Source organism: Solea senegalensis, linkage group LG10, assembly GCF_019176455.1.
Source record: "Solea senegalensis isolate Sse05_10M linkage group LG10, IFAPA_SoseM_1, whole genome shotgun sequence".
Lineage (NCBI taxonomy): Eukaryota > Metazoa > Chordata > Actinopteri > Pleuronectiformes > Soleidae > Solea > Solea senegalensis.
In genome coordinates, this window is record NC_058030.1 from 9548126 (window position 1) to 9575687 (window position 27562).

At 39.0% G+C, this 27562-nt stretch overlaps 3 protein-coding genes across 4 annotated transcripts; 1 reads left to right on the top strand and 2 right to left on the bottom strand.

Annotated features, from left to right (window-relative positions):
- Window positions 1–68: 68 nt before the first annotated feature.
- ireb2 (iron-responsive element binding protein 2) lies at window positions 69–13231 on the bottom strand. Its single transcript, XM_044035475.1, has 22 exons — window positions 13162–13231; window positions 11123–11209; window positions 10701–10866; window positions 10450–10587; window positions 10106–10348; window positions 9681–9750; window positions 9206–9389; window positions 8539–8678; window positions 8108–8279; window positions 7811–7911; window positions 7498–7614; window positions 7226–7385; window positions 6944–7079; window positions 6678–6762; window positions 6403–6559; window positions 5428–5552; window positions 5234–5338; window positions 4947–5089; window positions 4651–4798; window positions 4351–4473; window positions 3368–3553; window positions 69–2769 (listed from the first exon to the last, which is right to left on the bottom strand). The coding sequence occupies exons 1-22, from the start codon at window positions 13184–13186 to the stop codon at window positions 2659–2661; spliced, it is 2922 nt and encodes a 973-aa protein (XP_043891410.1). The 5' UTR covers window positions 13187–13231; the 3' UTR covers window positions 69–2658.
- A 2257-nt stretch (window positions 13232–15488) lies between these two features.
- Window positions 15489–20070, top strand: slc25a44a (solute carrier family 25 member 44a). 2 transcript variants are annotated; one of them, XM_044036535.1, is made up of 5 exons: window positions 15489–15597; window positions 15753–15871; window positions 16758–17450; window positions 17590–17717; window positions 18570–20070. In XM_044036535.1, the coding sequence occupies exons 3-5, from the start codon at window positions 16817–16819 to the stop codon at window positions 18759–18761; spliced, it is 954 nt and encodes a 317-aa protein (XP_043892470.1). In that variant the 5' UTR covers window positions 15489–15597; window positions 15753–15871; window positions 16758–16816; the 3' UTR covers window positions 18762–20070. The 2 variants fall into 2 exon arrangements, with proteins under 2 accessions (XP_043892470.1, XP_043892469.1); XM_044036534.1 differs by having other exon boundaries at window positions 15489–15871.
- Window positions 20071–20466: 396 nt separating this feature from the next.
- wdr61 (WD repeat domain 61) lies at window positions 20467–25943 on the bottom strand. The gene is made up of 11 exons (XM_044036536.1): window positions 25854–25943; window positions 25502–25544; window positions 25374–25401; window positions 24616–24721; window positions 24115–24287; window positions 22999–23147; window positions 22703–22796; window positions 22320–22413; window positions 21864–21956; window positions 21558–21636; window positions 20467–20703 (listed from the first exon to the last, which is right to left on the bottom strand). Exons 2-11 carry the CDS (start codon window positions 25511–25513, stop codon window positions 20614–20616), a joined length of 918 nt encoding a protein of 305 aa, XP_043892471.1. The 5' UTR covers window positions 25514–25544; window positions 25854–25943; the 3' UTR covers window positions 20467–20613.
- Between the last annotated feature and the right edge of the window lie 1619 nt (window positions 25944–27562).

The following is a 27562-nucleotide window of genomic DNA, read 5'->3' on the forward strand; positions in this document are numbered from 1 at the left end:
TTATAGATAAAAAAAAACTACACATCCTGTAATACCGAGCAGTAGACACATGAAGAACAGACGTCATATGACAGTTGGAGCTTTATCTCTTCATGGCAGTCTGGGCAAAGCAAAGCACCGTGAGTAACAGTCTGTTGACTTTTAAATGACAAAAAACAACAACATGGTTTTACAAGTTTCAGGCAATAAATGGTTCAACGTGTGACAGAAAGTGTATTAATGAAAACCACTAAAGGTGCTGTCATGCTCTTCTACAAAAAAAACCCACATAAATGCATTAATTATCAATTTCCCATAGTAGATGCAGTAAGTGCTGGAGGGATGACTGCGGAAATGAAAATCCATTCAAGGTGGTTTCATGCACAAACATTAAATCATACTGACACAAAGGTAAAGTATCTGAAAAAGTATTTCATGGATTATCAAAGCATTTTAACCCTAAATAAGGTTAATCATTTCATAATAATTTGGATGGCTCACTGACTTGTAATAAAGTAAATGAAGCTTATTTTCATTCCCACGCTGAATCCCTACACTGTCAGTTTGGTGAGTGGGTAAAAACACTGTGAATGATATTGGTCAGTGTGCCATTGGCAGTGAAGACATTCTGACAGGTCACAGTAAAAAATAAAAAAATAGACATAAATCATCACATCTGAGCTAAGTTCCACTTAGCTTGCTCTTCTTGGCTAACTGTCCCGACAGAGCCGTCGTCAGTGCGAGAGCTTTTCCTGCTAGAACATGTCAAAATGACCGCTGTGAGAAAGGTCAGTTAAAGAGACAGAAGACGTCAAACATCTGCTTTTAACTGTCCAGCTGAACTTCCTTAGTGTTGCTTTAACCAACAAAGGCCTGGACCTAAAGCATTGCTTTCAGTTTTGAGTCACTTGTGTTTCATCTTGCAAATGATGAAGCATTGATTATCCATCACAGGGACGGGTTGATCAAGAGTGGACCTTTGGAGAGTGAAGTGACCTCTTTTTGACCTACAGTGGCACCAGAAAGACGAGGTGCTTAATAACACACAGCTTTAACCTTCATGGTACAGAACAGGACCAGGTTTGTTAAAGGAACAGTCTGCGATTCTGATGAGAAGGCTGATGTCACTCTCATATCTGAATGTTTACAGCTACAGGAGGCATTGACTTAACACAACCTGCTGCTTATGTGAGAGTGGCTGATGCGTACGATGTTAGTGCCTTCTGTGTGATCCGGTATTGGACAGATACCAATACCGATTCCCATTCCCTAATTCATATATCCGTTTGAACTTTTGAAAAATAGCAAATCATGTAAAAATGTGTTCAGACTTGTTTTTTAGAAAAAGCAGCCACCCAGTGAATGAGTGTATAGCAGAAGTCTGAATGTTCAGAAACAGCAGAACCAATTATCACGTTTTGTATTTCATGTTGCTTTTCCTTGTCAAAACCTAGTGATCATATATAATATTATCCACAGTGCAACACAGCTAATGTCTCTCATGTCACATTATTTCTTTTTAATGTTGTGGTTTTCACAGGCAACAATGCGGAAATAAGTGACGTCAACAAAGGCTTTTGTCAGAGACAAAATATATATGTTATTACATATTCCCCAAGGCCTGTAAATAAACTTAAAGGCATGACATTGTTTAAATAAATATCTATGATGTTGAACAGTGCTGTAGGTTGTGGGGCTCAGGCTAAAGACTCACCGTCAGTAGAGCTACTTCAAGTTAAAACCATAAAAAGGCCATAAAGCGGTGAGATCTCAACATCTGCTGTTTTCAATCTTACCTAAAAAAAAAAAAAGGAATTATCATCATCACATATCATCATTCTCATCACAATATGTGCTCCTCACCAGCAAACAAAAATGTACAAAACTTTAAAAAGTGTTACACTTTGAGGATACTATGAGTGAATTATAGGCTTTGAATAAATAATGCATGTTTTATGCAGAAAGGCTTTCATTATTTTTTACTTTACTTTAATGATGCAGAAGGCTGTCAGTTATATTAGAAGTCATGTTAATTCAGGGAGTTTGATGATATAATATATATATTTTGTCACATTATAAAACGTTAAGTGATAAGAGACAAACACTGGTTTTGCCAAACGTTTGATTGAAAAAAAAAAGTGAGATCAAATCTAAATCTTAATGTTTTGTGGGGTAAAACAGGCTGTACTGCATCCTGAACAGATACTCATGTCTTACTGTAGTATCTAGCACCATCTTAGCCTTTTTCTAGGCAGGTTTTTTTTTTGTTTTTTTTTAAAGAACAGCATCGATACGATTCATGTCCTCTTGGCTGTGATGTTGACACAAATGTCTCCTTCATTACTTTAAGGTTTCAGTCTCCAGCAACAAAAGAAATAACTTAAGTTCACAGGTCATCTAGGGTACTATCTCTTTATTGAGTGCATGTCAGCAGTTCTTCCTGCCTTTGTTGTGATGGTCATGTGATGAGAAACCAGGCTGGGTTTTTTTTTTGTTTGTTTTTTTGTAGTGACGGAGAAGCAACTAAAACTGCCATCTCATGGCTCCAACAGCTTGGAGACAAATGTCCAGTTCAAACAGACACACCATCCATCAATGCTGAAGACAATCTGGTGAGAGCATAAATGCAGTTCATGAGCCTGGTGCACACCGGGCACACAGCCAGGCTGCAAGGCTGTTTCAGAGTAAAGTCCGAGCAACATATCGGAGAAGCCCTCCATTCTGGAAAAGGATAACGTCCATCTCTGTGTCAAACTGTGCAGTGACCACAAACGACTTCCCCTGACTGGTCTGCAGGAAAACAGACACAAGAAGGTAATGTAACGTGTGATACAACTCATAAAGAAAGTGCGGTATTAAGCTGCTGTCCTAACATGAAGACTGGAGAATTGGGTCTAGAGCTGGATTATCAGGATTAAAGAAGTTTTTGAACCAGTCGATATTAAAGGTTATGTTTTGTTGAAGTTAATTACGGTTTAAAAAATTCTTTAAGGACAGAAAACAATAAGCACTTGCCCACAAAAACAGACAAATCATAACAGCTTTGTGAGGGCAATACTACATGAGTGCTGTGTTTTTTCTGTCCCTTAAAGGCCAAAACTCAAATACATCAGCTTTAATTTCATCAAACAGTGAACAGTACAGTTGATTTAGAAAATACATCTGTGGGTATCATTCTATTTCTTCTTGACCTGCCTGTACAGTTCATAAGAAAAATAAATATTAATGTTTATTGGCAACTACATTAGAAACATTAATTATGTTATTCTATTTAGTCACTAATAATTTTAGGTCCCGGGCACACGTTATATACATTAAAAAAAACATTAAAATCAGAAGGGAAAGTGTTTCTGGCTGTTTCTGTGTGTGTTGGCCGCCTGTTGCTTACCTTGACAGTGAGCTGCTGCCTCAGACTCAGGCTCTCTGGCAGGGTGATGTTGAACCTCTCCTTCCCACTGAGCTCCAGCGAGTCTGCGTTCTCACCAGGCAGGAACTCAAGCGGCATGATGCCCATTCCCACCAGCTGGTTCTTGTGCAACTTCTCAAAGCTCTCAGCGATGACTGCACGTACCCCCTGTGGTCCCCAGAGAAGCAGGTCACTCACACACACAAATGAGGAAGTAAAGTAACCGAGAGCTCACTGAATTTGTCAATGTGCCAGCAAGGGTTGTATAAACAGTTAAAGGTCTCCGCCCTCTGGCCATCACAGAACACCTATTTTCATTTAGAGCATACATGTCAACTAATGAGAGCATCCACACAAGTGAACCACGCAGCTCTTCTTGGAAATAGTCCTCTTGCCTATTTTGCACATGAGCCTCCCACAGCAAGAGACAGTAAAATGATCTTTCACCACACAGGAACACAACACACCCTGTTGCTATCTCAGTTCCCTAAATCCATACTTCTTTTAACAAAGCTTAACTGTGAAATTTGTGGCTTCATGTGGAAGAGTCCTTGTATTTAGTTGAGTACAGAAGAGAATTTAGTGTGTAGTACTCGTGCAGTACCCACACCCTGTTCTCTTACATTCCTTATCCAAACTCGGCCAAAGTTGGCAACTTTTCCACTCCACACTTGTATATGTGTTGCATGTTTTGAATTGTGGACCCTAGGAACAGTAGCAGTGCTTTAGGGTAGAGCTAATAGGATCCTAATAAATAAATAAGCTCTTCCGTGCTGCAGCCACCTCACACTGCACACACATTCAGTGTGGACTCTGTGAGAGTTACACAGAAAATGTATTCATTTCATACATTACAAAGAAGTTATATAAATACAGAAGTTGAATCAGGGCTTACATTCAGTCAGGTTTTTATGGTTTATGGCCATCTTCTGTCTGGTCAGTGTGTCGTGTCTATTGTAGCTTACCAACAGGTATGGTCCTTTGGCGACCCAGTCCCTGGAGTTTCCAGAGCCGTAATCTTTGCCTGCCAGGATGATGAGGGGAATACCGTCCCTCTGATAGCGTTCTGATGCCTCAAAAACATCCAGCTGAGCAGGTGACAGGAAGGTGACAGGTTAGCAGCAGGTCTTAGTAAACAGTTTGCTGAGTTGTCCTAAACCATTCAACAGTGTTGGATACACATGCTGCTTTAAGGTCAAATTCCATCACTGCAACAGCCACCACAGCAGCAGGGTCTCTAACAAATGCACTTTTTATATACTTACTGTCTGATTTGAAGGAATGTGCAAAGTCTTGGGGCCTGATTTGCCAATGAATCGATTTTGGAGTTTGATGCTGGCGAACGTGCCTCTGGTCATCACTGCGTCATTCCCTCTGCGTGCACCGTAGGAGTTAAACTCCCGTGGTGTCAGACTGAGGGGAAATATTCAAAGAGAAACACAAAAATATTTGAATGTGGCCTCTGATAAACCGAAGCAACAGTGAGAGAGTGAGAATGACAGGTTAAATAAAGAACATTTAACTCTAGTGAAGTTAGTAAATGTCTGTGTCTAAAACTAACCGTTTGCTGAGCAGGTACTTGGCAGCTGCGCTGGCCCTGGCGATGCTGCCCGCTGGTGAGATGTGGTCGGTGGTCACTTTGTCCCCAAGGAAGAGTAAGGCATGAGCGCCCTCTATCGATTGAGGGGGAGGAACCTCTTTAGTCTGAGATGAAAGACAAGTAGACGATTTAGTGTTAATGACTAAACCCACTGATGGTTTTATTCTAATGCAATGCTGACAAAGGCAGTGTTACAGTGTTATCAACACTGGAAACCAGCACACACCCTCTGTGACCTACAGACTTACCAACTTGCTAAAAAAACACGGTGAGCGGATATATGTGGATTTGTGATCCCACGGGAAAAGTACAGACTCCGGACAATCAATTTTGTTCCAAAATGTGTTTCCTTTCTGTAATAAAGCACAACAACTGTCAACACTGATTCACTTGACCTGGGCAAAACCACAAACCAGAAGCAAAGTTTAGACTGACACCTAACCTCCATCCTGCCCTGGAGATCCTTAAAAATGGCAGAGATGACCATGTCCTCCTCAGTCTGTTGGACCTCCTCCCTGGATGGCCAAACATCTCGAAGATACACCTCCTTTCCCTCTGATGTTACCCCTGCATCAGCAAAAGGTAGTCCAATGTAAATAACAATCAACATCAAAACTCATCTGTTTTGTTAAATAAGAATATGTAGCATTTTACTGAAAAGCAAAGGACAGATTAATCCAAAATTAATCCCTGTAAATCATTTTTAATGAGCTACTGCATTTCTGGGTGGCAATGTTTGGCCAGTAGTTTGCATCCTCAAACCATAAAAAGGAAGTAGGACAGGACATGGCATCAAAGAAAAGCTAGTTTAGTGAGGGTTAACACTGAGTAGACAAAAGCTGTTAAAAACCAGGGAGAGTTGCTTAAACCCAGAACTGTTACTATTAATAACTGTTCTGACAAACAAACCATGGAGGTCTGTGGAGCTGAGTTTGAGCTTTGAACCGCACAAGCCACCACTTGACCGACCTGTTTACATGGCCACCTATGAAAAGGCGTTACAGACATAGTTTCACAGCGTGCACACAGCCAGTGCGGCCCAGGTATTAGTAAGTTTATTGTTGAAGACTCTGTGCTTGTGGTAGTTAGTGGAGGGGGAGGAAAAGACAACTTTATCTCTGCTGTGTTTGTTTACATACGTCTGCCCACTATTCATGCATACTCAGCCTTTAAGAAAACAAAGACTAAAGAAATGTTTCAAGTTCCATGATTTTCCATCAGAATGAATAAATGTGTAATATAGCGTACATACACCTGAAGAACTGGGTAACAAGTTTGACCTTTTCTATGGCTGAACAACACGTCTGAACGAGTCTCTAAATCACTACACACTCACTATAATCAGCCAAATTCCCCAAATCCCAAAATAAACCTCAGCCTTAAAGCAGTAGCTTAACACAGCTTCTGTTTTCTTTACCTAAAGGCTCTTTCTCAAAGTCAGCGTCCACAGTGCCCGCAATAGCATAAGCCACCACCAGGGGAGGGGAGGCTAGGTAGTTGGCCCGCACGCAGTCACATAGGCGACCTTCAAAGTGCCTGTTGCCAGATAACACCCCACAGGCTACAAGGTCCCCCTGAAACAAAGCATGTTTGTCAGGATTCTATTTGTTGTCAAACAAATACAAGTGACAAATACAAGTTTTAATTTGATGTCAAAATAAAAAGCAGAATCAAGAATTGTGAAAATCTTACCTGTTTGATTGCATCCATGACGGCATCTGGTAACGGTGCTGTGTTTCCTACACAAGTGGCACAACCATAACCTATCACCTCAAACCTGTGAAGGAAAGGAAAAGCAAGACGACGTGTAAAGAAATCAGGTCATTTAGACGGCACAACATTTTCACACACTAAACCATAATTACAAAAATTAAAGGTAATTAGCATGTGATAACATGTCAATAGCAGAGCTCAGCTATTTTAGACCTATGATTGAGTCACTGTGCGCACATACTTACCCCAGCTGACTTAAGTAAGGCAGGACTCCACTTATACTGAGGTAGTGAGTGACCATGCCACTTCCAGGAGCCAAGCTAGTCCGGATATAAGGTTTGACTACAAGCCCGGCCTCCACTGCCTTTTTGGCCAGTAGACCTGAAGAGGATCACAAATACTGCTGTTACACAAATATGCATAAGTGGACGACAGATATGATAAATATTATGTATATATTTGACATCTAAACAAATAAAAGTATGAGTAAATATGTTTAGTGTAAACGAGAAGATAAAGCCTGTCACCTGCAGTCAGCATGACAGATGGGTTGCAGTTGTTGGTGCAGCTGATGACAGCAGCGATGACCACTGAGCCATGGCCCAGTTGATACTCCTGACCAGAGTGCAGGAAAGGCACCTGAGCCGCCTGCTTCTCCTTAGAGATGTGAAAGCCTTTAAAACCCACCTGCAAGGACACCAAAGGGAGGAAATACATTTCAGTCTCAACAACGCATCCTTAATCTGTCTGGTAAAGTAAAAAAAGTAAACATTTATTTAAAGATTTCTTCTTTTTTTACCTTCTCATTGAGGCAACTCTGAAAGTCTTCTTTCATGCTGCTGACTGCCACTCTATCCTGAGGCCTTTTTGGCCCACTCACATAGGGCACCATGGCACTCAGGTTGATTTCAATCACCTGCACAAAAAAAAATGCTTTTAATTTTGCTTTATTACACAAACCAGGGACCTTTATGGCTTTTCTGGCATCAAAGGAAAACTTATTTTAATCTAACAAAACCTGCCTATTGAGGCACGTAGCTGCAAATAAATATCAGAAATATTATTACATCAATTGTCAGGCATCGCAGCTTAGGATCACATGTTAAACTCACCTCAGAAAACTGGAGGTCATCTGAGGGGTCTTCAAAGCTTCTGAAAAGTTTTACAGCCTTCATGTATTTCTCCAGCAATTCAACATTTTCCTGGGTAAAATCTGAAAAAAATAACAATCAACCTCTCAGGTTAAATCTAGAATGCAGTGATGGTATCACCTTAACATGGTTAACATTTATGACACTACTATTTGAACACTTAGCGGAAAACAACTGGTGAAAAATCAAGAAATCCAACAGTAACTATGTTGATAAAATGCAGTGTACTGTTTTGTTAAAGTGAAGAAAAAATCTTACTTGTCTTTTTAAAGTGCTTAAGTGTGACTTGGTCTATGGGAAAAAAGCTGATGGTGGCGTTGTACTCTGGGCACATGTTGGCGATGGTGGTTCGGTCAGGGGCTGAAAGCTGAGAGACCCCAGGTCCAAAAAACTCTACAAATTTTCCAGCGATCCCAGCTTGCCGCAAGTGCTGGAAAATTAAGGCACGGTGTTACAGGGTACAAATTATTACTCACACAAGGCAAGGATAAATGTTTTGCCAGTAATAATGCTGGTACATTTTAGATTTTTGTCACACTGTTGTTACAGTTCACTTCTCTTTCAGTTCTTACAATTTGTAACCTTATATTTCGCTTCCAAGCAAAGGCTTCTTTCGTACATTTTAAAGGTACCGGGAGTTTTAGAGGTTTATTCCTTGTAACACACACAGGGCAGCAGAGCCGTGTTACCTTTGTGATGCCAAGTACAATGTCTATGGATGTGGTTAGGGGGTTGATGGAGCCCACTAGTTTACAGCCAACCACCTGAGGGAGAGTCAGAGACACTGGCTGGCCCAACATCACAGCTTCTGACTCAATTCCCCCAACACCTGAAATAGCAAAGCAGAAGTAAATCAACAGAAAAGTGCTTACATAGCAAGCTCTTCCATCATTTTATTCCAGATTTCTCTACGAAGAGAAACAGAGTGGATATTGTGTTGGAGTTGAAGCTCATAACTGTTTAACAACAATTACTTTCACTAAAGTTACTGAAATGCAGCCAAGAGAGAAAATGCACCTCCTTGATCAATCTCTTTTCAGTTATTATGCACGTTTGATGAACTCGATTTGAAAATGGTGCCAAATACAAAAAGGCAGTTGGACATGCATGAGGAAACACGGTGCCACCAAGTAAACCAATCACAGCTGTTGTAGTCTGCGTCATTGTGATTCATATACATTTCTAAGGAGGTGCATATCTACAACCAGGGTCTGTAGCTACTCAGAGAGCAGCACATAGGAATGATGTGTAACCATAAATCAGTCTTATAAACTATCAAATGTAAATATATATTACAGTTCTTCAGTGGGTTGACATTCACAAAAAAAATATAAAAAACTGGTTATTAAGGTTTACCCCAGCCCAGGATGCCCAGGCCATTGATCATGGTGGTGTGAGAGTCAGTTCCCACCACACTGTCAGGGTAGATGAAACCATCTCTGAGCTGAACCACTCTGGACAGATACTCCAGGTTCACCTGGTGGACTGCTCCGACATCTGGTGGAACCACATTCACATTCTTGAATGCTTTAGAGCACCACTGTTCAGCAGACAGAGAGGGAAAAGCAACAGAAAAAATAATGAACTTTGTGCCTCATTCAAGGTAGAAATGCAGTGACAATCATATGGAAACTGCTTTCAGGTTCTTTCTTCTTTACATTTTTATTGATCGTTTTTAATTCCACTGGTTTTATATTTATATTGTTTTATATTATACAATAAAGTATATATTTATCCATCTATTGAGAAATGCAGTTTTGTAAAGAACACATCACCAACATTTCTCTCCTCCAACGGTCTACCACAATGAAATGAAAACTCTTTATGCTACCTTAAAGAACTGAAGCCTCTCTTTGTTTCTGACCAGTTCCATTTCCTGATTCTTCAGAGCAGTTTCGGGTCTGCAGAAAATAAAGAACAAATCAACAGTGAAACACGCTGAAGGTTTGGCTACACGTCAAGTGATGTAAACAGTACATGCCATTCTGAAATTGTTAAACAGACCCCTGATTATCAAGTGAACAATGTAAATTTTAGAAACATGGAATGCAAAACAAGGAAAAACAAGTTGCATAATTTCTTCACCCAATCACACAAATGCCCTCAAACAATGAAGAAAACAAACAGAAAATAATTTGGTACAGCTCACATTTTACACACCTTTACAGACATTTAAGTTTGAACTTTTCAATGCATTTAACTTACAGTTAACATCTACACTGCACATTCAAAGCCTCTCCATACTCCATAACTTACTCAGACACAGGCTTCAGGTGGAAAGGGCAAAGCAGAGGTGTGTTCTCTATCTGCTGGACGGAAGCTGGAGTTCGACCTGTGGCGGATGGAAGGTCGTTGCAGGCAGGTTTACTACATGTGCCCCGTTGGCCTCCACACTGTGATCCTCCTCTGGACGGGAGCCTTGAAGAGGTAGAACGAGAAGGACCATGACCCTGGTTTGGACCGTCCCCTCCACCAGGGTTTGGAGCATTCTGTATGGCACTATGGACAAAAACGTAACAGAGAAAGACTAATCAAGCAAATGAATATTCTTAGTTAGGTCAAACACTTAAACTCACTTCATGCTTGAAAGGCAAACACACCATTTGCTATAATCGATCTGTAATGAGTGATCTACTATGAGGTCTGTGGGGCACTTTGGGTTGACCAGGCTAGGATCCATGCCATGTTTGGCAACAGCATCCCTCATGGCTGCCAGGTCCACCATGGCAGGAATACCACTGTCAAAGAAATTATAGGGGCAGACAGATTAAATCTTAGTTATGTCATTTCTTTGACAATCACATATCACACTGACTGCCTGAAAACTGTTACTCGGCCTCTTTAAACTCACGTGAAGTCCTGGAGAAGGACTCTTGCTGGAGAGAATGGCACCTCAGCTTTATTCTGTTGCTGCTGCCAGTCCAATATGTTCTCCACATCTTCTGTTTTTGTGTAAAAGCCATCACAGTTACGAATCGCTGCCTCAAGTAAGACACGGATGGACAGAGGCAGCTTGTCTGCTCAGAGAAAACAAAACAGAGGCAGTGATGGTTACAAAAAAAATTATTTAAACTTCATTGTCCATCTTTGTTCTTTGTAAATGACAGTTACCACGTGGTGATGTATAAAAATTGCCTTTGTGTAATACAATGACAGGATCCTACCACACAGTGTCCTAAAAACACACTGCATCCTGGAGTACAATAAATACAGCATATTAAATATCTGGGAAGAAGAAAAAAACCCTGTGGCCTTCAGATGGTCTAAACTCACCATATCGTGGATCATTTAACTTGTGTGGACTGAAGAACTTGATCGTGCCATCTTTCAGAGTGTCGATTAGATGTTTATATGGGTGCTCTGCAGGGAGGAAAACAAACATTTACCAAAAAACATACATAGTGGGTGTTTTCTCAAAATGTGGCAGCTCAAGCAAGTATACAGAAGACCCCATGAAGGAACTGAAAGACAGCGTAAAGCTTTCTGTACAAGTCAAACACATCATCCATGCAACTGGCATATTACATGATTTGAGAAGATTCGGCTAAAGTTTCAGTTAAATAAAATTACAAATGGTCTATTTGTGAGGATAGCCAGAACAATGGATTGGTAAGTGTTAACAACGATTGTAGTTTTGAATTAAAAGCTGAATGTTCATAAATTCTGGTTAGGCTGTTTAATGTTGGTGCATTTCTCCTTTAAGACTTGATCTAAAAACAAATCTGAACAAATGCAGAGCCCCTATAGACACTGTCATCTTTCATTTGCTTGCTAGTCTCTCAACTGGAACTCATTACGCAACTCACGCTCTCAAGTTACTGGCTTTTGTGGTTGTAACAAATCATAGAAAGTGAGGCAGAGAAAACACTGGACTAGGCCCGACATTATGTATTTAACATAATGCAAGCTGTACAGTTTTGATTTCTTAAATCCTTAATGTGTATCCTTGAGAACAATCCTGTAACTGCCATCAAAGATGAAGATAATCGCTCTCACAGTGACATGGGAAAATATAAACAAAATTATATAGCAGTTAAGATAATTCCACTTTAAACAAATGTGATAATAAATCAATCTAAGAATTTTTTATTTCTTTTCTTTCTTTTTTTGAACAATGCCACTCTGGGTGGGTCATTGCACCAGGAGCATTCTTTATCTAGGCTGCTGAACACAAAGGCAATTAACGCAATACTGTACAAAGCAAAAACAAAACAAACATTTTAGCATTTGTTGAATAAATCTGTAAAAAATATCAGGCTAATACAAAACAGGCAGGATAGCAACCAAAACACACTAGTGTGGATCACTAGATCATGTGGAGATACATCTTCTCGTTTCACTGATAAAACAGCAGAGTAAATAGTATGTGTGAGGTGATTTTCTATAAAATAAAAAGACAGGAGAGGGAAAATCAAAGCAATGCTGTTATTTCGTGGTCATACATGTTTCTGATGTTACAGCAGCACATATACATTACTATATCACATGTACAAAAGGTATGATATAGACAAGACATAGCGATATAGACCCTTTCATATTGTACAACAATTGTCATATACATGCATATAGTAGAATAACATGTGTAAATAAATATAAATGCGCGACCCCCGTGCGGAGGGTAAAGCGGTAGAAAATGGATGGATGGATGGGTGGATGAAAATATGAATCGAAGAACATACTCCACCGCTTGACATCGAAGACGAAAAAATATTGTTATAAGATCCTAAATCTTCACATTACAGCTATAAAGAGCAACATAAGTAATCTAATCGTATATGATCTAATTAACAATGAATGAACATGTTGTAATGTTAAACTGATTTGATGTAAGTGCAGATGACAATAATAACAACAGAGTCGAACACCCTCATACATAAGTCCTGGTAAAAAAAAAAAGGTACCGAGGACCGAGCCTGCTAATGCTGCTAACGCTGCTCTTATCGCGAAACACACTCGCCTCTTATCGTCCTCATAGCCGACCGTATTGAGGAGATAAAGGAGAAACGCGAGGTACTAAACATGTATTTTCAGCTTAGCTGTAATGTAACTACATCATTCTTGGAGTAAATATATCTACATTCTAAATTCAAGTTATTGGCTGGCTGTAGAGTAACGCTAACGAAGCTATCAACCGTTAGCTTTTAAGTCTGCTTGTTTAATGCCCGCGCAGCTAATGCAACGTCAGGTAAAAGCAAACGACAACTGTCCCCTGACGCCGAGTGTCTTTTATATTTGATTTCTGGCTGTGCCTGGTACGACACAGATCGGATAACAGCTTAGAAAGGTGAGTTTAACAGAAGAACACTATTTACCTTCGACTGGGGAAGTGAGCGCCATGATGACTCTCGAAATCAACACGACCCGTCCTCGCGACAGCACGGCGAAACCCCGAACCGACCAATCACAGTGTAGGGATTCGAAACCACGCCCACTCGCCAATTACTATCAAAATGAAAATCAGAATAGGCTTTGTTGGTAAAGTATGTTGGTACATACAAGGAATTTGACTTTAGTATCCATTGTTGCGAGTGTTTACACACACACATGTATAAATCACAAATAATGGCGCAGAAAGGTGTAAGAGTACTGAAATGAGTGTGTTACAGGTGGCTGAAATACATAATTCAAGACCCTGACACAGCTCAATTACATGCACACATACACAGTGTTGTGAATGTGGTAATGGATGATCCAACAAAACATTAACATTCAAATAAACATCAGATCATCAAATGGACTCTCATTCACCATAAGACCCATTTTTTGTAGATGAAAATGAATCAATAGCTAAATCTGGCACAATGCTTGATTTTGTGTCTTTGTACAAACTGAGGCAGTGGTTTGAATTAACCATATATATACTTTTCTACTAGCTAAATGATACAGTGTGATTGGTTTGATTCTGCCACAATTATCACAGAAAGACCCTGGAAAGGCCAACCCTGGATCACAGTCAGTGTAGGCTTGTGCATAAATAGGTATATGATGCTAGATATTATTGGTGAATAGATAATGTTGTAGATTATTATTCATATACTGTGTATAAATACTTAAGTGCATTCTGTAAGCTAATAATGTCACGGACACTGATGGGGGACTCTGCTGATCAATATTTAGTACTGAAATGTTGCATTTTTGTTTTGTTTACCTATACACTATATGGTTAAACTTCACATTAATGTTGGTTGTTGTTAAAGAGTATTGTTTGCGTTGAAGTATTTCTTTTTTCCCCTCAGTACTTCCACTACCCCTGTTTCACACAAAACGCTGCTTGTTCAATGGTTCCAATGTGTCTCTTTTTTTATCTTTATTGCAAAAATGGTTACAGTACAGAAGTGATCAAAGAAACATACTGCATTAGTGAACAAACAAACAGACCACAAACAGGAGAAATAAAACTTTGCCAGGGTAGCTAATAAGTTATTAAAAAGAGAAAGAAAAAGAGGACCAAACATTGACAGTCTTTCTTGACTTTATGTTTTTAGAGCCAGAGATCAAAGAAATATAGTGCACAACTTCATGGGTTAAAGGGACAAAATTACGGTTTTACAAAAATTACGGTTAATTACAAAATTAATGGTAAATTTTTTACCATTGAATTTACATTTACGAATATGAAATTTTGCCAATAGAATTAATAAATGTATAATGAAGTACATATTCTCTCTATTTTGAGTTCTATAAAAGCAAAATACCACATTCTCCCATAATAAGAAAAAGTCTTTATAAATATGGTCAATGATGAATCTGCTGAAGTTTTGCCAAGATGATCTGGTGTGTGAACAATACCAAAAGAGGTGTAAAACAGTTTCTGGGTGGTCTTCACAAAAAGAACAGTTTGTATTTATGTCTCTTTTAAATTTAGTCAAATAATGATTAGCAGGGTAATATCAGTGAAATATTTTGAACGATACTTCTTTGTTTCCTTGTTTACTATCATGTATTTGTTAGGAATCAACCAAACTTTTTTCCAATGTAGTTTACAAATCTGTTCTAATACAATACAACATTTGGAATAGAAAATATTTCTTTCTGAAACAGGGCATGAATGTTCTTATTATTTCGAGGACGTTTAGAAAAACAGATCTTTCCAACAGGTGATTCAGCCACAGCAGGGAGGGAGACAGGAGTGGGTGGAGTTCTGCCAGTATCTCTAAAAAGCATTATCGTGCCTGATGGAGTGGCATCAAATATGATTGCAAATTCTCGAGGCGTAACTGGAATATTATCTGTTAAAAAAACTCTCTATAAGAGAAAAGTCGCCCCTCTCAACAGCAGAATTTGATTCTGTAGCCAGTTCTCAAAAAAACTGACTTGTTTTTATATAAAATATCTCTGTTATTCCAAATCAGATACCTGTGAGGTGAGAAATTGTGTTTATAAATGAGAGACCATGCTAAGAAGACCTACTTATGAAAATTGGACAGTTTAACAGGGGGTTTGGCCCAATTTATCTTAAAAGTATTGTTTAGTGTATTAAAGTCCAAAAAGTTAGGCCCACCAGATTCATAATTATTCATAACAACACTTTTTCTGACATAATGTGTGGTTCCAATTTGTCTCTTGCGTGGGGTCCTGAATGCATCATCGTCATCACAGCAAACGCCCCCGGTTTGAAGTTTGTATCTGTAGGTATTTCCAGACAGTTGACAGTTGTTACTTGTTCATTGGTCATGCGCTATGCTTTTCCGATGCCTACGTTTTGCGTCTGGTCGTGAACGCACCATTGAGGTCAAACCTCTACCAAGGTAAATAACAAAGCGCGAGGCCAAGAGAAAACAACGCTCACGTGACGTTATTTGCATCCGAGTAAAGATTGTGTTTCTCAAAAAGTGATACTACTCAGCTGCTGAGGACCACCCCGCCCTAACCTTTAACATTCGACGGTGTCTGTTCTTCGCAGCAGTAATGTACGGAAGTTGTGACCCTCCTTGTAGCAGCAGAGCTGATCGTTTGAGTTCCACACAGCAGCCCGGCGTAGCTTTTGATGGTGGTGAACCAGAGCCACATGTCTTCTAAAGGGTACGTTTAAGATCGGTTTTTACGTTAATTATACAGATGTATGTCCCACACTGTAAATATGCTAGCTAGCTAGCTCAAGCAGTGTGACCACCACACGTGTTTCCTCTATGTCCTCTGTGAAACTCGGGTTACAACGGTGGATGAACTGATGAGACACTGATATCAAACAATCTGTATACCAAGGACACTTAAGGGGTTTGTGTTGCTGTCGAACATTCTGGCCTCCAATCTACTGTGGTGACGTTAGCCTACATCAGAGTTAGCCTAAGTTAATATGATTCTCGTTTGTACGAGGTGTCACGGTACGGGTGCTCGCGGCAGACAAAAGGAATGAAGGAAACCGGGATGTTTACAATTTTCAGTTTGTCAATGGAAATTATACTTTGTAACACAGTATAGTATTTGGAAAATGGCTATGTAGTACTGCGCCACATATTTGGGGATTTTTTTTTATAAAGTATGAAAAGGGTATGTGTTTTTCCTAAACCGATCCATTTAATCAACAGGAGACAAGTGAGGTCTGTAGTGGTTTTGGTAGCTGCAGACATGTCACTTTCATGTTCCTGCAGGCTGTGGTACAATCCTCAAAAAGTAACAAAAACAAGTACACACATCATTTGAGGTTCTATATATTGTTATACTACTTACAAAAACTGACAGCATGTGACTTTAACTATGAAATGATGCAAGATTATCACTGATCAGGAAATGGGACCAAAACTCACTACTTGTAGACAAACCTTTCTCAGGCAATTGATATATTTATTGAATTGTTTTAGTTCTATTCTTTTACTTTAAAGTCATCTTAGGACCAAACCTTGTAGCAATGAATAAATAAATATGTCTACATCTTTAGCTTTAATCGGCTGAATGTTCTTGTTTACAGGTATGGTGGCTGTTGGATGGTTGATAACTGTGGACTCGTGGCTCTAGGGGCACAACACCATGCAGCAGAAAGGTCCGATCCGAATTATAGAATGGGAGGACCTGGACAAAAAGAAGTTCTACTCCCTTGGTGTTTTCATGACTTTAACCACCCGTGCAACGGTCTACCCGGCAAGCCTCATCCGCACTCGACTCCAGGTGCAGAAAGGAAAGGCCCTTTACTCTGGCACCTTTGATGCTTTCTGCAAGATCCTGCGGTCAGAGGGTGTGTGGGGCTTGTACCGTGGATTTATGATCAATACCTTCACTCTAATCTCAGGACAGGCTTATATCACGACCTATGAACTGGTGCGGAAGTATGTGTCCCAGTACACGCCCAGCAACACAGTGAAGTCATTGGTGGCTGGAGGAGCAGCATCCTTAGTGGCACAGACCATCACTGTGCCCATAGACGTGGTGTCCCAGCAGCTGATGATGCAAGGACAAGGGGAACATCTAACTCGCTTCAAGGTCAAACCCAAGATGATGCTCGCTGCAACCAAGCGCAAACCCACTTTCGGCCAAACGCGAGACATTACTGTGCAAATATTTGCGGCCGATGGATTCAGGGGATTTTACAGGGGCTATGTTGCATCACTGCTTACATATATTCCCAACAGTGCACTGTGGTGGCCTTTTTATCATTTTTATGCAGGTAAATCAATGCCTTCATAGAGGTGTCTACTGGGGTCTTAAGTATAGATCTGCACTTTTTCTGGCATAATATTATTATAAAATGAAAATGTATAAAAACACTTTGGCCTCACTGTTTTAAATTCTTTTATATTTCACAGAACAGCTGTCTTTGCTGGCACCGAGTGCGTGCCCCCATCTGATTCTACAGGCATTGGCAGGACCAATGGCAGCAGCAACTGCCTCAACTATCACCAACCCCATGGATGTTGTTCGAGCAAGAGTACAGGTAATATATGCACTAAACTGTTTAGATTCTGCCGGTCAAATATAGGTTCGGATGTCACTTGCTGGCGTGAGCTGAAAGTAGTGAAGGAATACTTGACTAAGGACCACCTGGTCCTGTTACTGTTGGACTAGCAAGTTGCTTGTCATCTGTATCTAGTGCGTTTCAATTAATCAATCAATCTTTATTTATAGAGCACATTTTATCAATAAGTAAAAATAATAAGGCCAATACGGCTGGGAATAGAAGAACCAGAGTGGGAACACCATCACAGGGAGTTATTTGCATTGGGCGGCGGCTGCCACCCCCAGGGCACTGCAGGGACCCACAACCCAACCTCGGGCGGGGCAAACAGCCAAACCCCGCCACACCATTTTAAATCTAAAACAAGATAAAGGGGGGACATAAGTTGAAAGCCAAATTCAAAAAGGTTCTCTGCATTCTCTGCAGTTCTCAGGTTCATGGTGCCATAAACATGACTGCAAGCTACACAAACTAAAGCACTGTCATTATTTTGTTTTATTTCTCAAGATATTGGGAAACGAAAAAAAGGACAAAGTAATCATATTTTTGTACTACTACTGTACCTGATCTGAATACATGTTTGTACATTAGAAGTCGTGTTTCAGGGAGTGCTGGTATCACTGGCTTGTCAACAAGTGCTCATGTTACCAAAGAATGACAGTTATAACAACAATACTGTTGACCACCTGTGGGGGAGAGCTACTTTGTGTTACTTAAAAACAGTAGGTGACGTAAACACCAGCACCATAATTTCTGTTTTTGAGCTGTTTTCACTTTCCGTCTTTTTTTTCAAATATTTATGATTTTAACACCTCCTGTGGTTTACTGCAGGTGGAGGGACGATCGTCTGTTATTGAGACGTTTAAGCAGCTGCTGGCAGAGGAGGGTGCCTATGGGATGACCAAGGGGCTGTCAGCCCGCATCATTTCTTCCACGCCCACGTCGGTGCTTATTGTAGTGGGATACGAGACTCTGAAGAGACTGAGCCTACGAGCTGATCTGGTCGAGTCACGACACTGGTGAAAGGCCACATGGGATCAGATCAAGCTTGCACCAGGCTTCACCTCAGGAGATAAAGACCCATATCTGATTTCATTCCCATGGTAACTGGTCTACTATGCAGATGCTACCACAGGCCTTCCAGACTGTAATATTATAATGCATATATATGGTGATGTTTGTCTTTAAGTGGTTTTGAGAGTTGTACAACCTGGTGGTGTGGAATATTTTATCAAAACTATTAATGTGAAATCTTGACTTTGACTCATAACTAAATTCACAATTTAAAACAAACCCTTAGCCCAACAGTGCTCCTTTATGGCATATTTTAAAAGCAAGGTACAAGTGTTTTTAGATCCATCAAGTTTAGTCTTTCACTGTGCACCAGGCAGCCTCTGCTGCTTGTGAATTTGTAAAATGGAGCCACTGATATATGGGCATTGAAGGAGGGTATGTATTTTTAGGCCATTGGTAAAGTTTGCCTAATGAGATTTCAATATGCCAAAATGCAGATGGCTTGTTTTTACCTTAATTAGCACAAGAAAGCAGAAGGCAGTGTGACATGTGCAAATGCATTCAGTGCAAGAAAATCACTGCTTTGTTTAGGCCTAAATGATAAGATGTTTAATTACAACACCATTATATCACATGAAAGAGGTTCGTGTGAAACTCAATCTCGATTTCCTTAAGTATCTTTAAAGTCGGCTTCTGTTTATTTACAGGAGAAATGGTACATTTGTTGATGTAGAGCTTTGTGAAACCAGGCCACAGTGTTGTGTATTTTGACGTTAAGTCTGTGTTCGATGTCACATTTGCAGTTTGTGAAGTCAGTGGTTTGGATTAAGCAAAGAGCAGCTTGATGGAAAAAAAGATGCTGCTGCAGAAGACATGATCATAAATGTTACAGACCTTTAGACATCAGCAGAAAAGTGGGGATTCAGATTTTCCTCATCACACCCGCTAATGTCGGTGTGAATTATTTATGCTGGTTGACTGAGGGTTCACATCTGTTACTTTTTGGTCACAGGATGAAATGTTTAACTTTAGTGAACTTTAGATGTTGCCTTCACATTTCTCTATACTATTCAATGTGGGTCAGTGTGGCTGCCATTCAACTGTTACTGCCAAATAACTTTAGGTTTTTTTCACTACACTGTAAACTTTTTTGGTTTGCAAATGTTTAACATGTACAACAGTGTTTAAATGAATTAACTCATCACTCCTTAAAAGTTCTGAACAGGAAATCACATGCACCATTTTCTCGTGGAAGAAGTGCAACAAATTAGGTATTTGTGAATATTTGATTAAGAGTAATAAAGAATTCTGAATCAAAGTAGTTGTCGATATGTATCATCTATACATCATGTGTACATGAACGCTTCAGCAGCATCAAGATATTTTGAGGCTACAGTACACCTAGTTGGCCACTGGGTGGAGCAGAGGATCATACTTCATCTGTCTTAGACCCGAGTCTGTCGTTTTCAGGCTCATAGCAATTAAATTGAATCTGTTCTAGTTATGAACAGTACAATTAGTCTATATTGTAGTAATATAGTAATATTTCCAAATCATAATAGATGGTAGATCTACTGAAACAATTACTTTCTTAAATGTGCAATAACACATACAGAATAGTTATAAACTAAGGAGTAAATGCAAGTATATTTATGTATATTTTTAAAAAGATTTACTTTAGAATACTTTTCAAGCACTAAAACAGAAACCTTAGTACAAAAAACCCTTTTATTTGACCATAGCTGGCCAGTGCAAAATAATCCATGACATGTACAGTTTGTTCCCGCAACCACCCCCACCCCCCACCCCAAATTTCTACTTCCTGAACGGAGCAAACCGCACTCAGGATCCACGTCCTTCATCACATGGGACAGTCGTAGATGTGGATGGCGCGGTCGTCTCCAGCTGAGATGATCTTGGAACCAGTGCTGTTGTACTTTACACTCCACACCTGAAGACGGACAGGAGAAGGACAGACGAGATTTACAAAGAGTATGTGCACTGGTGAACAATAAAAGTACTTTGACATGGATTTTTTGACACAATGACATCTGTACAACTCTTCCACCAACTGAACAATATATTCTTCGTGATCATCGTTTCTAAACTGGAAATTATGTTGTATCACTCGCCAGACTGTTTACGATTCTTCACATTTTCAAGGTTTTCTAATCATACATAGGAGGTAAACTCTGATGTATTCCTCAGTCATCAAATGGGGTTGATTGGGCTTGATTGCAACAGAAAGCTGCTGATTGTGTTTAAGTGAAATAGTAAGACTCAAAGTTATACACAGCAAGAATTAACATTCTTGCTATCCTATTACAGGTCAGAGTGCCATCAAATTCTCTCCATATGTTCTACTTCTTTATACGAAAAAGAAGCAACAAAACGCCACTCATGGGCTCAGACTGAGCAGTGCAGAGAACTAGGAACACAGACGAGGGAATAAAAAAACAAAAAGAACAAAGCAAAGCTAGAATTGTCTCAGCAGGTTTTCTGGCTTTGAGTCACACAATGATTTGACAGATAAACAATATGGAAGACTCCACTGCATCTGATCTCATCTCCAAGGAGCTGTACCATTTCTGCCAGAGTTTTTGATGAAACTCCCCACAGGTGTCTACATCCACAGATCTACTGACAAACTGGGAATACCGGGTTTAACCGGAGCTGAAACATCACTGTCTGTGACATTAACCATAGTGACTCCACTGTGATGTCAGTGTCCAGCTGATACATTTTCTCATGTTAAACTTTGAATGCAACACAGTCAGTAAAGAGTAGAAGGGTCGTTATTGTCACCTGATCTTGATGGTCGAAGAAAGTGTTAATACATGCTCTAGAGCTGGCGTCCCAAATCTTTACACTCTTATCAGACGAGCTGAAGGAAACAGAACAAAAAGAGAAGAATTTACATGTTTTTTTTATTGTGACTTAAATGTATTTATAGTGACTAAATGCCATTGAATGTACAGTAAATGTCACAATGTGTACTCTAATACCTAACTTTTTGCAGCACTTCACTAAATAAATTATTAAGTTGTGGATATGAAGAAATTGAGTTTTAGCTTCTTTCAGCTGTGCTCTCAGCTAGAAATGTTGATTTACCTTGAGACAAAGTGTGTGTCATCTGGAGAGAACGCAACATTGAGAACCCATGACCCGTGTCCACTCAGTGTACCAGCCAGGTTGGCGTGCTGCCTGCAAAACACAATCAACAAATTTGTTAGAGAAAACAAAATGTTTCCTTTCATACTGTATTTATGCCCTACTTGGCACATAGACTAATGCACCCTTGCCTTCTTCCGTAGAATATCCTTTTAAATCAAAATAATCTCTATGATGACTAAAGTAGAAGAATTAACATATTTAATATTACATTTAATTATTGTACTGCTTATTATATTCCTATTTTGCATGTGTCACTAGTCTTACACCTGATGGGTTTTTTTGGCTGCTGTAAGCGAATTTATCTGGAGTGGGATCAATAAAAATCAATTATCCAATGAATTACTGAATCCAATCTAATGCCAGGAGTAAAAATGAGCCACCAGCTCAACTCACACGTCATATATCTTAATGTATCCGTCATCTGAGGCTGTGACCAGGAGCTGGGAGTCTGGGGAGAATGTGAGGGATCTGATGGGCATAGCATGACCTGGAAGAGAGAAAACGAGACAGTACAGTCATCACGTGTGTCTGATCTCTACTCTGCTGCTTTCAATGATGTAACTTGATTTTTCATCCTTCTGATTTTGACTTTGCCATGCGAGTATGTATTTCAGGCTAATTTCCATTGTGTACAATACAGGGAGAGTAGATCCTCTTTCACAGAGTCTGCTATGTCTCTACAGAGATTAAAAATACTGGTAATGAAAATAATCAAAAGCAGGAGCACCGTTTTATCTTTTGTTACCTAAATAATAAATATTTATCAAAAAATTTACCTTCCAGTGTGTGGAGCAGCTTTCCAGTGGCAATGTCAAAGATGTTGATGATTCCATCAATAGCTCCACTGGCCAAATATTTTCCATCAGGACTCTGAAGACCAAATCAGAATAATTCCATTAAATTACTAAAATGAATTTTACTTCCAGACAAGCCAATAAAGGAATTTACTGGACATGAAAAAGAAAGAGTGAAAACAAATGAGAACATTGGTTTGAATGAGGAGAAACACAAATCTAGATGAATAACTGTGAATCAATGGACAAAGGCAAAAGGACAATTTCTGGTTCCTTACGTAAGCTATACTCAGGATGAATTTTCCTCGAGTGTCCAGGGAATATTCCTTCTTGCCACTTTCCACACCAAAGATGTTGACCTTGCCAAGATGGCTTCCTGTGGCGATGTATTTGGAGTCTGGGGAGAAGGCAACTGTCCACGCATCAACTGATGAGGAAAGCAGAAAGATGAAGAGAGGATTGAACTCACAACACTTATTTCCTCAGTTTGCTCTACAAAAAAAAAAAAGCAATTAAGGCTATGATTCACTTTTCCTCAGTTGTCATTTTTAACAGCACATCTACACATGAAACCCTAACCAAAATTCTCACGTCATCTGCTGTGATGACTGTTAATACATTAAGGAATATTATTTTAAGTAAATCCACTCATTGACAAAATGGGTTTAATATTAATAGATCTCATGTCTGAAAAATCCAAACATTCCAGAGTACACCATACACAACAGGAGCAGTAAAATATCTGCAATTTACTGAACTTTACTTGGTGAAATTGAGTATCACTAATGAAAGGTGACACGGCAATCGGAGGAATAAGAACTCATGCTGCTCATGATACACAGCGACACACACACACAATGGGGTTCATGAAAGGTGAGAGTAAAAATGAAACTTGCATGTTGAGCTACACACAGCAGAATAGATAAGGTTAATTTTATTACAAAAATGGATGACAATTCAAATGATATACAGCAAAAATAATACTGAATGAAAATGTAACACAGGCACGAAATTAAGATCAATTGGGTAAGAATTATCAGCTGAGTCAATCAGAAAATACTGAAAGTGGACATTCTGACAGTAGGTGGAAGTGTGAAAGTCAGCCATCAGGCTAAAATAATCAATGGGTCATTTAAAATTATGAATATGAGAAAGTAAATTACTAAAACATAAATAACAGATGTTTGAAGGACACATATGAAGATTCTTAATCAAGAATCATCATCTCAAGTCAGACACCTGTCAGATTAATTTCCTAATCACAAAGTTAGATAAATTTCCTAATCACAAAGCTATCCTAACATTCAATGATAAATTCTATTATTTGTTATATGTTCTTTTTTTATAAACAATAATACTAAACATATCAATAATCCTCTGAGGGCAAGTCTTACCTGGTCCTGCGTCCATAGATTTGATCTGTTTCCCAGAATCCAGGTCCCACAGACGGATATGAGCATCGAGGGAGCTGGAGGCAGCGATGGCTCCGTTGTGACTGATGTCCACAGACACCACACCCAGCTGGTGTCCCTCCAGAGTCCACTGCAGCTCCAGCTTCTCATCTGACCTGCATTTAAACCGTGACACAGAGTGTATTCAGCCTTAAGTCAAATCAGCTTTTTTTCCACAATACATTTAAGAAGGATTTCTAAAAAAAGCTGGGATCCATATCAAGAAACTTCACTTTTGAAAAAGAATTATAAAAGTCCACCTGTTTAGCATTTATGAGCAGCGCATAAACGTTTCATTACTGATTTACAGCACATTGTGTATGTGTAAATTCAATTCAAAAGAAGAAAGCAGACAAATAAAAAATGACAGTAAAGAATATAAACTATATAAGCAACTGTTGTTGTTAGTATTAATGAGAAGCAGTGTTAAAATGATAAACACACCATTTCCAGACTTTCACCATGTCATCTAGTGAACCAGTGACGATAGTTTCCGACCCATCTGCCTCACTTTTACCCCACGCTGCCGTCCAGATGGCATCATCGTGTGCTAAGACAAAAAACAAATCCATGTTACAAACTGTATAAGAGCAAAGGGTGTTTGATGACAGAAAATACTTGGTTGATAACAAAAGGGTCTAAAGCATTTTGTATCCAAAAATCCATGTGTTATCAGTATGACTTTCCCAATATGAAGATGCAAAGACACAAACCAAGCCCCAAAAAACAGTTTTTGCATATTCTACATTGAAAACAGCTCATACTGTTATCTTTATATTGTGAGTTGTGCATAATGTTGACTGTATGTCTATTATATATGTTATTTATCATAGCTCTTGCTTGCATTTTGTTTCCGTTCATATTACTGCTATCCTTTGCCCTTTTCCCAGAGGGAAATTTGTCTTGGACAGCAGTGCCACTTCGGGTGACATCCAATTTAATAACAACATACTTGACTCATAAAAACAGTAGCAATTGAGGTGCTGAGTGTATTCAAATTCAATAAAAAAACATTCAGAATTTCTAAAACATAAAACCAAAGATCATAACCAATAGACAAGATGAAAAGAACTCTAAAATAATTTCACAAGTTTCATAAAATAACCATAAGTTCATGAATAAAAAAAATGTTCTGTATAACAAAATGTTAGAATAGTGATTTCATCTGAGTCAGAACAACGTTTTTCTGTAATGTTACTTACCATGCTCTTGCTTGAAAAGGATGCTGTACTGAAAATACAAACACAAATCCAAAGTTAATCTCTTAATACAGACAAACACACGGGCAACAAAATCAAGGTCGGCACAGGATAGAGACTTTGAAACTTACTTGAGTGCTCATTGTTTTTGGTCCGAGAGTAAGATGGTTCAACCTAAAAGCAACATGAACGGTTACAGTTTGATTATTAGTATTAGATGGAAGACACGTTTAAACGTAATGATGCACCTTGGGCCAGAGAAGCTGAATGTTAAATGTTAAATTAACTGCAAATTTAATTTTCATCCAAACTACTATACGAGTTGAATCACGGCGGCTAACGGCGGCTAGCTGCGGCTAGCTCCGACCAGTAGCGCTGCAACCGGTTCCAACTTTAACGCCAGACTCTGGTTTTCGTAAACCAACCGTCCTATGCGAGCTGATATGAACATTATGTATAATAACATTAATCGCTTGTACGTACCTCCAATTCTTTTAAAAGAAAGTTTTTAATTTCAAGAGCTCAGCGATTTTACATGTGAAACGCCATGACAACATTCAACGTAACTTCCGCTTTTCTTCTTCGCTAGTTTAAAAGTGATTCCGATATCATTTACGAGGCACACTACCGCCACCAGCGGAAATGGAGGGATAACAATAATCGTATTAGTAAGTATTATTATGATTTTATGCCTAACCCTTATTATTATTATTATTACTATTATTATTATTATAATAGTAATAATAATATCAATAATAGCAATTATTGTTTGAATATATATATATATATATATATATATATATATTCACACACTCACACATCTGTGTATGACAATTGATATATAGTACTGTCTATAGTGCACATGGGGAAGTAGCAGATAAGCAGAAAAAACATGATAATATTTTGACATTTGCTGCAGCAGCAGTCTGGATTCAAAATACAGTTTGGGTTTTAAATAACTCCTGAAGTGAAGTTGCAGTTGACGTTTGCTGCAGAGAGAAAGTATGTCATCATGCATTTCTTGACAGCTCAGGAGCTGAGTGAAAAAGATGAGAGATGACCTGTTAAAACTGCATCTTTGTGTTTGGGTGTGAGGGAGAATTTATGTCCTAAGTTTCCAAATGATTTGCCAAAGTTATCCAGTAGCTCATGTTAATTTAGGTTCCAAAATCTCAAAATCTCAGCCAGAGGTTTAACCTTGTTAGGACAGAAAGTCCTCAAAAAACAGTACATCAGAAAAACCACACTCCACAAAAACTCATGAAATCACATTTCACGGTACTTAGAACTGGCAGATATTTGACATTTTTGTCACAAGTGTCCACATTTAAAAACACTTTTCTTCAATTAAATGTTAAAATAGTTCAGAAGACTCTAAGGATTGTGAAAATAACTGGGAACAAATGATGGATAGAGCCTTGAAATACAACTCTCTTCTCCCTAATAATGATGTAACTGGCAGAAATTTTGAACCACAGAAACAAACTGAAATGCAGATGGAGACAGCAGGAAGGACATTTTAAGAGTGTTTCTTTTAATGTACTGTATTTCTTAAAATGCTTCATATGAAGCACCGGATGCAACTGATCAAACATTATCAGGCAAGTCTCTCCTTATTTTGGGGGAACTTCTATAGCAAATATGTCATCAGATGCCTTTTTATTCAATTTTCACTTTCATTATTCTGAACAAATGCATCAACAACAATGAAGTTGTATGCTGTTGCAGCAGAATCAGCATCATTCCCTGTCTTTCCAAGAATGTCTGAGAGCCTATGCAGCCTTCAGTTAGCTTGAATCAAAACTTTTCAAAATTACACATATGTTTAATGTCTGAAATCCATGGCACTTGTACTTTCCCTGTTAGTGCTGCGGGCAACAGTTACACTAATGGATATAATAATGATGCTGCTATTTTTAAGCCAAGTGATTCATTCATGTTTTCATGGAAATATTATGAACCTAATGACATTTCATTAGCAGCAGCATGGAAGATATGCATGGTTAATGTTGTCATTATCTTTGACTGAAAAAAGGAAGTCTGTATTCTTGCCTCAAGACATATGTCCTTACAATATCAGAGAAATATTACTGTAAGGAAATTAGAATAGTGCCTCACTGTCGAATGTTTAGATATCAGCTAAACTCTTCAGCTACTCAGTGCTTCTGTATCTTTACCAAAAAAAAGATGGA

Bases quoted from the DNA above. Each gene is read 5' to 3' on its own strand.
- ireb2 (XM_044035475.1), bottom strand. From the start codon at position 13,186: ATGGCGCTCACTTCCCCAGTCGAAG. The intron at 9,390-9,680 runs GTAGCATAAAGA...TCTGCTGAACAG, and splicing joins AGAGGCTTCAGTTCTTTAAG to TGGTGCTCTAAAGCATTCAA. The intron at 4,799-4,946 runs GTTAGTTTTAGA...ATTTCCCCTCAG, and splicing joins AAGTACCTGCTCAGCAAACG to TCTGACACCACGGGAGTTTA.
- slc25a44a (XM_044036534.1), top strand. From the start codon at position 16,817: ATGCAGCAGAAAGGTCCGATCCGAATTATAGAATGGGAGGACCTGGAC. The intron at 17,451-17,589 runs GTAAATCAATGC...TATATTTCACAG, and splicing joins TTTTTATCATTTTTATGCAG to AACAGCTGTCTTTGCTGGCA. The intron at 17,718-18,569 runs GTAATATATGCA...GGTTTACTGCAG, and splicing joins TTGTTCGAGCAAGAGTACAG to GTGGAGGGACGATCGTCTGT.
- wdr61 (XM_044036536.1), bottom strand. The intron at 24,288-24,615 runs GTGTGTTTATCA...GTTTAAATGCAG, and splicing joins ATGGTGAAAGTCTGGAAATG to GTCAGATGAGAAGCTGGAGC. The intron at 22,797-22,998 runs GTAAGGAACCAG...TTTGGTCTTCAG, and splicing joins TCATCCTGAGTATAGCTTAC to AGTCCTGATGGAAAATATTT.